The sequence below is a fragment of the Ruditapes philippinarum genome, unplaced genomic scaffold, assembly GCF_026571515.1.
Source record: "Ruditapes philippinarum isolate M1 unplaced genomic scaffold, ASM2657151v2 ctg1475_1_1_1_1, whole genome shotgun sequence".
Classification (NCBI taxonomy): domain Eukaryota; kingdom Metazoa; phylum Mollusca; class Bivalvia; order Venerida; family Veneridae; genus Ruditapes; species Ruditapes philippinarum.
In genome coordinates, this window is record NW_026853495.1 from 200,576 (window position 1) to 215,245 (window position 14,670).

The 14,670-nt window shown below is 32.7% G+C and overlaps 1 protein-coding gene across 1 annotated transcript in view; it reads right to left on the reverse strand.

Annotated features, from left to right (window-relative positions):
- The window catches only part of LOC132737057 (neural cell adhesion molecule 1-like), a 56,399-nt gene that overhangs the window by 6,728 nt on the left and 35,001 nt on the right, over positions 1-14,670 (reverse strand). Inside the window, exons 2-6 of the mRNA XM_060724288.1 lie at positions 3,518-3,671; positions 2,595-2,740; positions 1,865-2,005; positions 652-783; positions 75-193 (exon numbers count right to left, since the gene is read on the reverse strand). Coding sequence (XP_060580271.1) covers positions 75-193; positions 652-783; positions 1,865-2,005; positions 2,595-2,740; positions 3,518-3,671 — 692 coding nt within the window. The remainder of the gene's footprint in view (positions 1-74; positions 194-651; positions 784-1,864; positions 2,006-2,594; positions 2,741-3,517; positions 3,672-14,670) is intronic.

Genomic DNA, 14,670 nt, shown 5'->3' on the forward strand with positions numbered 1-14,670 from the left:
GTCAGTGAACAACATTCAAAAAGTCTGAATTAGAAATGTAAATATAATATTTTAAGAATAACGTCAATATTTACCCCTTCTTTTCTCCATTCGATCACTGGATCAGGGATTCCCTTTGCTTTACAGAACAGTGTGGCTGGCTGACCAACAATAGATTCTGTTTGTGTTACTGGCTCTACTATCTTTGGTGCACCTGAAAAACAACAACAAATATGTCATGTTCTAATCATAACCATTTCTTTAAATTTTGTATATCTACCTAAATTGTTGTGTATTTATTTTTATTTTTATTTTTTTTTAATTTGTTTTCTTTTTATTTGTACTTGTACTAATCTTTAGACATAATTGTTTTTATAGCAATAATGTTAAACTTTAAACCATTTACAAACCAACCATACAGAAATCTTATCTTAAAAATATGTATAAAATAAGTCAAATAAATAAAATAATTAAACTGAACAGTTTAGTTCAAACACAGTTTAAACATGTTTATTAGAGCTCCATTGCTTAACATGTTCTTGCAACTTATATCTATCACTTTTGAGTCCGCTTCTTGGAACCAAAGAGTATGGTCATGCCCCATATAGGGCTCAAACCCGTGATCCCTGGGTTGAAAGGCAGACATGTAATAAACAGACAAGCTACACTTACTGTAGACAACAAAGTCAATTCTCTTTTCACCACTTTGGCCGTCACTGTTGGAAATAGCATTATAGATATATTTTCCTTCATCTAACATGGAAGTATCTTTTATTTTCAAAGAATTGCTGCTTTGCTGAATATCTGAAAAAGAAGGAAATGCAGATCATCAGTTTTTAGATAATTGTCAATATATATTTCAATGTATTTTAATTGAAATGTTTTAAGTATCAAAGGTACTGTCTACTATCTGATCATTTACAGTTGATCTGGCTCACAATACCTCAATGCATTTAAAGTCAAACCTCTTAATAAAGACCACACTGTAAATGACGATCATATTAATTTTCAACAACCATTCATTGATTTACTAGAACAGAGTAACCTCCCTATAAAGACCACTTGTTAATAAAGTCCATATTTGGTCTCTCCTTTAGGTGACCTTTGTGCACAGACTTGACTGTATTTACTTTTTTTTTCTTCAATGATAATTCAAAGTGCCAAAAACACCAAAACTTGCCAATTATATATTCATACTGTCACAATAAGGCAATAAATGAATCTATATTCAAATGTTTTAATTAAGGTTTTTCCCTTTGTGTTCTATAAGATTGTTTCCTGTGTCCAAAAGGTTCTGTCATTATCTACACACAAGTTTTGTTTAATGAATCAAATTACTGGCTAGCATTATTCAAAAAATAATGACAAAAGTGTGTCAAGAGACTGTGTAAAGTGAATGTAGGGATGTCAATTAAGTGTTGAAAATTTTTTTTATAGGAAGTAGAGTTTTTTATAGGAAGGACATGTATCAATAAAATGACAATTATTGCGAAGTATGATTAACCATAGAATTTACATACTATTCTTATAAGTGCTTATGCCATTGTCAGAAATGTATTTAATTTATGTTTGAATCTATATTTTCCAAGTAACATATTTAGTGAACAGCTGTCAATTTTGCACTTAAACATTAGACTTACTCTATAATTAAGAATATCTTGGGTTTCTCCCAGCTTATACGTATAAACAAACTTTTGCTGTTATAGCTTCAAAAATATACGCAACAGATTAACTAATCTATTGTGACAGGTAGTGCACCATGAAGCTATAAAGGTAAAAGTTTGTTTGTACCTACGGATTAGCTGGGGAAAAACCAACATTTGCCGATTTTTGGGATAATATTTATTGTTGCGACATGCAGTTATTATTGTTGATTGGTACTCACTGTCCCCTGATAAACCAGATCCTTCCTTCTCCCAGAACGTTACAACGGTTAACTGACCTCCGTATGCTGAACATTTTATTTCAGATGGCTGACCAAGTATGCCAATTTGCTTCAGTGGACAGTCTCTAAACTTTAATGCCTCTGTAAAAAATGATTTGGTATGCAATTTATCAATTATAATTAATATATACTAAACACTAACATGATACATTAAAACATTGTTTTTTTTGTCAATAATGTCAAGAGTATAAATATCAAGATTTCTGAGGTTTCTAAAGATTAAATATTTGAAGTCATTTTTAGCTCCTATGACTCAATTATGCCAACAGATTCAAACAATTTTTAAGTAACTTTTGTAGAGAGCAACCTTAGAATCATTTTTTGGTTGATACATAATTTATTTTTTTTGTTTGATTATATAGGAAGCTATAAGCTTATAGTCTGTTCCTGAAAACAAACCAGTACAATGAGTGTAAAGTTTCTTGCTCAAGGAAACAATGACTTGGCCCTGACGGGATTGAACCCATGCAACTATCTATCATTAGATTACTAATCTGAATTTTTCTGAAGTTTAATCAAAATCTACCATCAGGTTAAGATGCTGTTTTAGGCATGTTTGAGCTATAAAACAAAAGCTGCCCCAGCACCATTTGACTGCTTTTTTATGGCAGTTGGGGCTTTGAGAGAAAAGTGAATGTCACTGGTGGGTGGGGGAAAGATAAGTTCTTACCTTTTACAACAACATGGAAAGTCTTTTCGATTGGTACTTCATTTACAACCGCTTTACATTTGTACTTCCCTGAATTTTCTGATGAGGCATCTCCGAGTTTCAAAAGCAGTTGCTGATCCAATAAGCTTTTAATATACGGTTTATTCCTGTAGAAGCAAAAATAAATAATGGTTATCTATCATGATCATATTATATATGAGCCGCGTCACGACAAAACCAACAAAATGGGTTTGCGACCAGCATGGATCCAGACCAGCCTGCGCGTCCGCGCAGTCTGATCAGGATCCATTCTGTTCGCTTACCAAGTCTATAACAAGTAGAGAAACGGATAGCGAACAGCATGGATCCTGATCAGACTGCGGGGATGCGCAGGCTGGTCTGGATCCATGCTGGTCGCAAACCCATTATGTTGGTTTTGTCGTGACACGGCTCATATATTGTATATTATATTGTATCATATTAAGTCAACATCTAAAATTCCCATTAATCTTGATTATGGTAACTCTCTGCTTTCTAATGGAGTGAAATATTGCCAAATATTGTCCAAATTTTATACTTCAAGCAAATTGAACAAGCACTGTAACCTTTAACAATTAGTAAAAAGCATAGCATGGTATAAAACTGTTCTTTACTTTAATATCACATGTTTACTTTGTAAATGGCCCAATGAAATTGTTTATGCTGATGTTGCTTACAAATCTGAAACTATCAGAATATTTTTCAAACTGGCTTTTTCGCATTTCTTACATGCAAAATTTGCATAATGTTTTTCCCCAGCTATTAACTCTATACCATCAATTGGTAAGTTATGAATTGTAATATCAACATACTAGCCAGATTGACTCTAGGCAAGTCATTATTCCCTCTGTAATTAATTTACACAATTTTTGCATTATTAATACATTATTAAATAATGAACTTACACTGAATTGGTGTTGGTTATTAACACATCTTTGTTGTCATACCACTGGAGATTGGCATTGTCCACACTTTCCGACAAGGAACACATCACAGACACATCGTCACCCTCCAAATATTCTTTAGGATTCTCCTTGACATTGAATTGTATCTCAACAGCTGAAAGAAGGACAGATATAACATTATTATTATATTATATATATATATTATATATATATGTCATTTATTGATATGTATAACCATATTTCATAATGATCATGCAAGTTGGTTTAAACATATTTATTTAAGCATGATTGCTAAACAAGTACTTGCAACTTATATTAATCACTTTCGAGTCCGCTTCCTTGAACCAACCAGTACTGGTGTCATATGAAGAAACATGACTGTGACACGATTCAGGCTCGAACCCATGATCCCTCTGATGAGAGGCAGACACCTTAAACACTTGGCCACCGCTCCCTTTAATATCATGCATGTTTATATCAAGGTATATGAAGATAAGCTGTAAATATGCTTTATTCATAATAAAAATTATTACTACATGTTCTTTCCTATTCAGTTTGGTTCAATAAAACTGGTCAAGACTCGACTGTTTAGTAATCTAGACATACATGCAGAATTGACAGAGAAGCCTATAGACTTAGAAATGCTATGGTAATACGGCTTTAGCTATAATACTAATATATGAGATGTTCAATGTAAAAAATATTTGCAGCAATTAAATCAACACAAGAAAACAACCCTGTATTTTTTTCACACCTGAGGTCTGAACAGCAAATGCCATTTCTATCAGGCTAATTTATGTGAGCAAAAGGTGACAAGATTTAATTTACCACCATCAGCTTGCTTGTAATATAATCAATATAAGTCCCTGACAGATCATAAGCAGTCACTGTTAGGACCTTTCATCCATAACAGAATATTTTTTGTGTGAAGCAGTAAGCAATAATAAGCATTATGAATTATAAATATAGACAATCATTAAAGCAGATGAAAAACATGTTTTAAATTACTGTACTCAATAAAAGATAGGGAGAGATATTAAAGTGATTAATACACTATAGTCAGATACATGTACATTTCTAATTAAGAAAACTCTTTCAAACAGGAGATATCAAGAGATCATCACCAATATTGTTGGGTAAACTAACACCTGACACTGACAGCGGGGAGAATGGTCACATGTCTTAAAACATGACTTGAAACATCATTTAATGACATGTAACATTTGTCCAAGCAGACAAAGTGTTGACCAAACCAATTTTTAGGCTTGCGGAAACCACAATATATCATGATATTTTGTTGTTTTTGTTGTTGTTGTTGTTTTTTGGGTTTTTTAGAAACAGCAACAAAACAAACAACAAAAGCAATTCATCTAAAGAACGATACATTGTCTTCATTGAAAGTAAAAAAACAACAATATGCTGTAAACGGATTCCATGGCAACAGTTTTTACAAAATTTATCATAATTGACAAAAGTAACAACAATACACTGTTGTTTAAACCTGAACAATCACAACAAAACAGGTTCTAGACAAACAACAGATTACAGTCATAAAATACAAGCATTTATACTGATCATATTCTAAATCTTATTTTTAGCTTTCTTGGCAGGTAAACATTATAATATACAGCATTCAATTAAGAAAGGAAAAGTTATGTTTCATGCCTAGGAATACAATATATTGCTTACAGATAAGCTTTTCTATTTCTCTGGGATTTTTTTGGGGGGGAAATATCAAAACTATTCATCAAATCACTATTGATTTGTTTATCTAACAAAGGCTAAACTTGTTTATATAGGAGGCTGCTGATTGCTTGCTGATTGCTTGCTTTATCACTCCAGTTATTATGTTTATCAAGAATACCATTAATTTGTGTGGTGGGAGAAAAATTTTAGCACTTGAAGAGACAGGGGAAATAGATAGGCAATGTGTGCTATTAACAAAAAGGCAGAAATGTTGAGAAAACCTGTACAAAACACAGAAAACCTGTAGAAACTGACTTGCAGACTTTCAAAACTATGTACAGTTCAGTACTTCAGCAGTTTGCCTTTGGCAGTATTAATTAACAAATACACAGTTGCAGATTCATTCCAAGAATAGTGTTGGAAATTTAATGAGTTAATAACATTATAATTATTCTAGAATATTTTGTTTTGTATTTGTTTTGGGTTTTTTTCTCAGCAGTCAATTCACACAACAGACTTTCCTGGATAAGTAACCAGTAATTACCAATTTCCCTGCAAGTGACCAACTAGAAGTACAGATATTTCCAGATTTTTACAATATTTACTGCCCTTCCCAAAAGTGACATACTTTTTGGGGGTCAATATTCACTAGAAATGTAATTAACAAAATATATATAATTATATGAAAAATCAATATAAACTGCACTTGCTTTAGGTCAATTGTCAAATTTATTTAAACATATAAATATATATATGAAAATATTATTATAGCATCATTAATATGTAAAAGATATTTATCACAGAATTTTTATCATAGAAAATATAATCTTGACATTTTTAACTTTTCTTAAGCATATATAATATACTGGGAATGACCCTCAAAATGGCGGGCAGGGGGGTGCATATTCAAATAACTTTAAAATGATATTCTGAATTTCACAGATTTCTTTCATAATATCTTTGGAGTAACAATATAAGAATGATAGTTCTAAGCAAAAAATCATCAATGAATTAAAAATGAATCATTATTTAAACCATGAATGTGTCGATGACTAAGATGGAAATTTCTGACAAAAATACAGTTTCTAAGATTTTATGTTGAATCATCTACTTTCACCGAGCTGTCTGCAATAAAGTAGCGAACAGAATCGGTGTAAATCAATTTCTATTTCCAAATGCAAACATTATAGATTTGCAAGAAAGATAGACAAAGCCCTACAATGCAGATGAAACATGTAGAAAAATCAATGTAAGCAGACGCAATTCATTGAACTTCTCCGGGGTAATATTTCTATTGCTTTCCCCCAAGAATATAAACCTAATTATTGCACATCCATGAAAAGGTCAATGCCGTGACAAATTACCCCACATATTTATCAATAATTGGAAGTCATTAACTAATTACTTACAACAAAATGTCAAATGGCCAGTGACACCAGTCCTGACTGTGCATTATTTAGCAAAGAGAATATCATGTGACCAGCTCTAAACACCTATACTGAACCCGAGAATCCCTGGATGACCCAGGTGCTTCAATCTCAATGTGTCAAATGGAAAGGGAATATCTTGGGGGAATGGTGTCATATGTGGGGTTTTGACAGTGGCGTCTGGGAAAATTTTCAGGAAAATGTTTTCCAAAATCAAATCATAATACTATCTCTTACTTGTTAAAAATGTTAAAAATTGAAATCTGACTTGCTTTTGAGTGTGGCAAAATGCCAATTTAGTAACTGACACTCTAAAATCTAAGAAAACTTGACATCAACTTACAATAAAGAAAATTTCTTTTATGGCGACATTTAACATGGGTCACATTATGTTCAACATGGGTAAAAAAATATACCATTATACAAACTTATAACATTATGAATGATTATTTCAGTACTTGTATCTGCATTAAAAAGTATGAGCAACACTTACACCCCTGAACACACAGTTCATGGATCAAATCACTTTTTGCTCTTAAGTACTTACTAATTCTTATAATTGAAAATAAAACAATGTCAAAGCCAAATTCCCATATGTATACAATGATATAAACTTATTTACTTATCTCCATAAAAAAATCATTAAATATCAGTATATTATCTACCATATCATATATTCCCTGCAAAGAAAATAAGATCAAAATTTACCGCACTTGCCCACAAGAGACTAGAAATCTGACAATACATTTTGCTGGGAAGTGGAAACTCAGTTTCACGCAGCTATTCTTGCCTATAAAACTATATAAAACTAACTGATTATCGATTATGTTACAGAGTCATTACCAAGGCTTGTTTTTTTTTTGTTTTGTGTTGCTGCAACCACTAGATGCAAATTCTCTTGAGCCCTCTGCCATGAAATTGTTGATCATTATTTTGCAAATAATTACGACAGAGTCGGTTATTTTTACTCTATTTGCTTTTTATAGCCGTAAGTGTATTATATATCATCTGGTTTTGAAAGCTAATTTCTCCAAGAATGTCTCCAAAACTCCCACGTTATTTTACTGAGTTTATCAATTTTCATGTGACAGTTACTTTAATATCTCATATTATTATTAAAAGTCTTATAAATTCCATGATTTATTACTAAAGTAACATTTTCCAACTTTGGTATAAGGAAAACTTTACATGGAATGTCACATTGAAGGTTCCATGATAACTGCCAATATGAACACATCTGCAGGATGTTTCTAAATTCTAAATTTTACCAATGTTAAATGTTAAATTCTGATAAAGCCGGTGCTTAGGAGGGCGTGGACTGTAACTTGCAATTTCCATTACCGTCCATGAACAGGCTTCATCAAACCGAGCCTGCACCATTTTCAATTTTGTTGTTTTGTGTGTTCTTTAGGGATTCTATTACTCACTATTTTAAAAGCCCGATTACATTCTACACCTAAGAATTATCAATTAAAGTTTTACTCAATTGTAGGTACACTTAAAGTATCACTTTCCAATTTGGTAAACTCCAAAAACAAGTATGTAAAAAAACTATGCCAATATTCATTCTTAACTAAACATTTTCAACTTTGTTGTTTTGGGCGTTCTATAAGGATTCTAATTTTCTCTATTTAATTCAGATGGCTAAATCATTGAAAGCACTTATCACTCATTACAACCAAGTTTCTTAAAAATCTATTTGAACATCATAAAGTCCAGTCAGTCTGGAACCAGCCTTTTTACCATTTAGCAAACAACACAGTCATCTTAGCATTATTGTATCTATAAATTAATGGTTTTTTAAATGAAATAAAGAATCTGAAATACTTCACTTTTCCTAGTATGTCTAGATAAGTTAAAAGTCATTCTGGAAGGAAGCCAACCTCCATGTTAGAACCCACTATAAGGTAACTGTTTTGAAAATCACAATATCATTTCACGTACATCAATTATATAGAGAAATATGAATAATATAACACAGGAAAGTTCCTAGACACTTTAAGCTTTTATATCTTATCAATATCACGAAAAGCTTCAAGACAACAGTGGGACATTTTCTTCAAAGTAACATTGTGTAAGAACAGATATATACGATGTATATAAAGTGAGAGGTTTGAAGTTAGGGACTTGATAAATGCCACCATTTTTTAGCCAAAGCCACATTTATTAGCAATATATGCAACAAAAAAAAGCATGAGCATTTTTCGAAATTAGAAAAAAATGTAAATGATTGATATTTTAATGCAAATCATTTGGCAGTATTCAAACACTGGACTTGTCAATTAATTGTTTAATCAAAGAAGGCAATCAGGCAGTATAAGAAAGGTCTGGTTACTTTACAAATGTTTGCCAATAAATTTACACAGTAGACTATTACATATGTCTATGTGTTAAATTTCTTTAAATGTGTAATAGTATATACATGTACTAAGGGAACACCTAACAATTAAAACCTATTAATTACATTCGGGTATTATTTTATAAGCCTTTTAAATCAAAATATTCTGGGAGACATCAAGGTGCGGTCAGGCAGTTTTCATTCCGGACCACTGGGAAGTTTAAGCCACACTGTTATTTACCAGAGCACAGTTCAGCCACCGCGCATTGTTCCTAGGCAGGCTGTCAAGCAGTTAACAAGTACTAATTGCCTTCAGTCTCCCAAGGAACTGATTACTTCTGTACATGCAAAAGCAGACTGGTACAGTGGGAATGACTGTAGAAAGGATTTCATGATCAATCACAACGAAAGTGCCCTGCATCATTTGGGAATCGAACTCAGATTGCCCAATTCACAGTCCAACATTCTACCTATTGAGCTAACCGGATGGTGCTCAAAGAGACATCATATCAAAACTCAGACCACCTTTGTTTTTAGCTACTCACAACTTAATTTATTCTGGTAGCAAAGTTTGCACGAAATAAGAAAAACATATTTACCAATGAGAATTTTTTTTAGCATGCACTGAAAAACTCAGGGAAAAAAATTTATCCTTTGGTTTTTTCAAATATCTACAAATATTTTCAAAAGTTTGTAAAACATGGCACACTAGTATTTTAAATCACCCAGGAAATTGAAATATCATGCATTCTTGATATTAAAACAAAAATAAACAAAAGATAAACAAGTATATATTTCTGGCTGCACTTAAAATACAACAGCCAATTCACGAAACCTGTAGAAAAAAAAATATCAAAGATAAAAAATTCAGCCAAGTTTCAGTAAATGAAATTTGAACATTATATGCAAGGAAATCATAAAGTGGAACTTCCCTGGTGTCTGACATAACTTTCCTGGTTTCTGACAGGCATTTTTATGAGAATATTTCAAAATTAAAGCCATGGAAAATAGCAAGTTGGGATAATATTTCAAAGTTTTCAGGAAAATATTGTTCCACCCATGGTTTATAGCTGCCACACCATTACAATTAAGGCATACATTATCAAAATGTTCTGTTTCATTACATAATTATCATCTACTTATTTTACAGTAATAACACTGTTTTGAAAATAGCAATAAAACAGATTTTTCCCCTTAGTTTCAGAAATAAATGTGGTTAAGTAATCCAATCTGTGTGATTGTGTATATCTGCATGATGGCAATGGAAATATCTGTTGTGTTTTAGGAAATATCTGCACAAATGGAAGTGGAAAAATCTGCACAAATTACAAATTAACAATGAAAATATCTGCCTGATGCCTTATGGACTAGATTGTAATAATTTTTTTATGATGTAATATAAAAATGTGTCAATTTTTTTATAATGTAATATATAAAAAATCCCCCCACATCCTTGTGGCTGTGGGGTTGCCTTAAATGTGCATAAGAATTTGCAGCTGCGTAATCTTAAAAGGCCTCAAAATGGATTCGAATAAATAGAGTCTACATGTTACTATGCATCTCTTAGCACCAGCAGGTGTAGTGGTTTTGACCCCTGGTGTTGCTTTAAGTTTGTAACACCCGTGGTAAGCCAAAATCATCTTTCCTGTTTCGGCACTTTATGACCTAAATTGCACTGGTGCACCATAAAACACATCAAAAATGCTCCTTGCTGCAGTAAGCTCTCCATTTAAAATGCCATTGACAAATTGCCACATTTTCTGATTTACATTTTACTCCCAGTAATACACCAATTTTCATGAGAAGTATCCACCCATAAATACTACCAGCAAACTCATTATTATTAATATATGACCTTATAACACTTACAAAACATACACACAATTTCCTCATCCCTGACTTACTGGGGATTGACCTTTTAAAAACAACCCTATATAAAACCTTAACAAAATCTGCTTTTAATAAACATGGCTTTTCACATTATATTCATAGCGGTAACATTACCAGTTTCATTTTCTATCATTTACTTTCAACTCAAACACACCAAAGTAAGCCTTACAGTATCAAATTTTCATAAAATCATGAAATCTCCAATCCTCAGTGGCATTAATCAAGACTTCGTTTATGATTCTAGCGGCAATTAAGAGAAACTATTATTGATTGTTGAAGAAGATGAACAGAAATGATGAACGTTGGTTTTTTTGTTGGTTTTTTTGATCGAGCTGAAACTTTCAGTGCATTCGGCAGATGCTGTTTGGAAATTAAAGACAGTTTTACAATCATAAAATGCATCAAATGTTTGCCATTAATCACCCATTAACATCAATGATAATTTGAGATCTTTTCCTTTATTGTGCTACATCACGCTACAATACATTTTATAACTATTGTATAAATCGACAATCAATACAGAATGCTTTACACTTTAAAATAGACTTCAAGGTCGTGGCATTTATAATGGATGAAAACATGAAGGTAAAAAATTTGATACTGAAAACATTTCAAAATTGTTTACAATTAAATGTTAGCATTCTCAGAAAGAGTGATTTGCTTCTGAATTACAACAGATGCAGCACTACTTGACTAGAAGGAAAAATTTGAGAGTAAAATCAACAAGTTTTTCAATTGGTCGAACTGTACAGATAATTAACCAATCTCATAACAGAACTTTTAATTAGTTTCCAAGCAGGTAAGAATTACACTGCTTTGTACCATTAACCAAATATGTATATACCCTCTTAGACATAATGTTGACCTTGCACTTAATGACCTTCAAATTCAACATGTACAAACACTACAATGATCAAAAGGAAGTGCAGATGCATTAATTATGATTCCTGAATACTCTTCAAAGTGATTATCACAAAGTGGAGAAAAAACTTTTTCACCTTCATCAATGGATGCATTGAGCAGCATAAGAATTCTATCAGCACTACAGCTCTTGTGTATATTTTTTTCATTTCCTTCTCAAAAAGTGGATTGTTGGCATTGGTTCCTGCTTATACCTGTCTGAACAGTGTTAAGGCATTAACTATAATTTGTTTTCCTATTTCCTAATAACATTACACTCATCTATTTATAATAAACACTTATCTATCGACAAATCGTTTTGTAGCCAAGACATGCAAAAAAAGTGAATGCTTGACAATATTTCCATGTTGTAATACAGAAAGCTGTGTCAGCATGATATTACATCACTGGTTTTGTTATCTATGAGTAAATTCTTAGATATCAAAAAAATATACAAACAGATACGGATGGCATTTCATATTGACTTCAGTCATATAAATGAACCATTCAGCTGCTTAATGTCAAGGAACCGATATGCTGCTCATCTAAAGTTGATGATCCAATTAATCTCCTCATTGTTTTTGGTTTTGTTTTTTAACATGGCAAAAAAACTTAGAAGAGGTCATATGGCAACTTTCCAGGTTTAGTGTTGGAAGAAAACCCTTAGGTCATTGCCCCACTGTGCATTATTACATGCATAAACGTGCACCTTAGCAGAACCATTAGAATTCCATAAGAAAGCAAGCGAGCATTTCACTATTATTATGTAAGTTTAGCATATCTTTTTACGTAAATTTGGACTTATGCAAAATGAAAATTTACGTTAGTTGCTTTCACTAACAGAAAGTACAATTTACGCCAGCAATAAGTGAGCGTAACTTTACGTTTAACATATGCAAATGCGTATGCTAAGAAAATTTAGTGAAACGCAAAAAGAAAAGTTTAAGTTCTGCTTACCTCAAAAGTTACGTTCAAACTTGAGTTACGATAACGTAAGTATGTTAGTGAAATGCACCCCCAGATACTAAGCTTCCATACAAAGTCCCTGGTGGGATTCAAACCTACAGCGGAGAGAAGCAAGTGGTTTGAGGTCAATGCTCCTAACTACTCAGTATTTTTTCATATAAAGCATGATAACAAACATGCTGCTCACTTAATTTTACAGTTCTGTGGCAATTATGACATCAAAATATTACAGAAATGAAATGAGTTGCTCACTTTATTCAAGAGAACCAATAAGTGACTGTTCTGACTGTTAACTGTCCCAATAACTGGTGCACACTTACTGTCACAGAACCAATAAGCAACTCAACTTTACAGAGCCCATATGGTGCTCACTTACTGTAATTGTAGGGGGGGGGGGGGGGGGGGGGGGGGGGGGGGGGGGGGGGGGGGGGGGGGGGGGGGGGGGGGGGGGGGGGACAATACAGCTGGTAACAAACAATAAGGTCTATGAAGTGCCTCAGCTTATAACTGAAATAATACACAACAGCATATGTGTACTAGTAATCCTCAAGCACTAAAAGTTATATACTGTAACCCAATTTATATTCGCTAATACAAATTTTCGCATTTTGCCGAGGTCGGACATATTCGCGAATATTAATTTCCGCGTTATCTTGATTTCCGAAAAAAAATATTCGCGGATTAGAAAGTCTGATGGGGCCGTAAAATCCATTAGCCGACTATTAATCTTCAATAATTGAGGTCATTATTGGTGTCTTAAATGGGATTAACAATACGCTAGCCTTATATTGTATTGGTAAGTGAATTGTGATCACGTAACGTGATTGACAATAGGCCTACTAGTATTTCATAAACTGTATTAAAATGTGGATGTTTATTTTGATTGCTTATTTATGTTGACATAGAGTTCTTTTGATATTTATAAAATAGTAGTAGTTTACTTAGTTTCTGTTTTTATTGCTTTATGGCAATATTCATAACAATTTATTTCTTCCTAATAGGTGCCCGTAAAATTCGAATATATCCGGTCAAGTAGCTTTGCATGAACAACGTCTTAAATAAAAATTTCTCTCCAATTTATTTGCGAAATCGTGCGGACTTATTCGCGCAAACAAATATTCACGCTTCGTGGCCATCCGCGAATAAAGCGAATATTAATTGGTCGCGAATATTCGTTGGGTTACAGTAATACTCTTTCCTGAGAATTGCAGTATGACATCAACCTTAAACCCGACAAATACAAATTATGATGCAAAATAAGCTATTCACCTAAAGTTTGGTACTGACAATTTAGTTTATCATTTCAAGATTTTATTTATGTTAACATTCACCCATTTAAAATAACAGAAGTAGCTCAAAGGCAACTTTTAGTGATCTTTTAAAAGTTAACCTGTTATCTTTCCTTTCAAATCTTATTAATTTGTGTTTTGCAAAGATGCAGGTAAATCTCCTGGTATGTAATCAAATGAGCAAGGGGAAACTTCTAACCATGCATAATTCAACAAGCTTTAGATAGTGCCAAAACAACTTTCATTCAAATCATACATAATATACCTTTACAATATCTACATATGGATCTCACTGTAAATCATTTGATACTGGTTTGAATCCCACTGGGCACATACCATTACTACAGTACTGGAGGGCAATATACAATTAAAAAAGTTCCAACCAGGTGCTAGTATAAATGATCTAAATGTTAGGATAGAAAAATTTTTTTAGCTGCATCACTATCGTTCTTAAATCAATTGACAACATATCATTATACTGAACCAGGGCTTCCATTAATGGACGATTGGGAGTCATGTTCTCCTTGATTTTGGCTTGTGACAGCTTAATTGTAATAATGATTTCTTTCTTTACCTATTTAATGGACTTCAATTGTCAGAGATTTTGCAAGTCTCTGACTCCCAAATTTTGGAACTGAAATGGAAGCCCTACTGAAC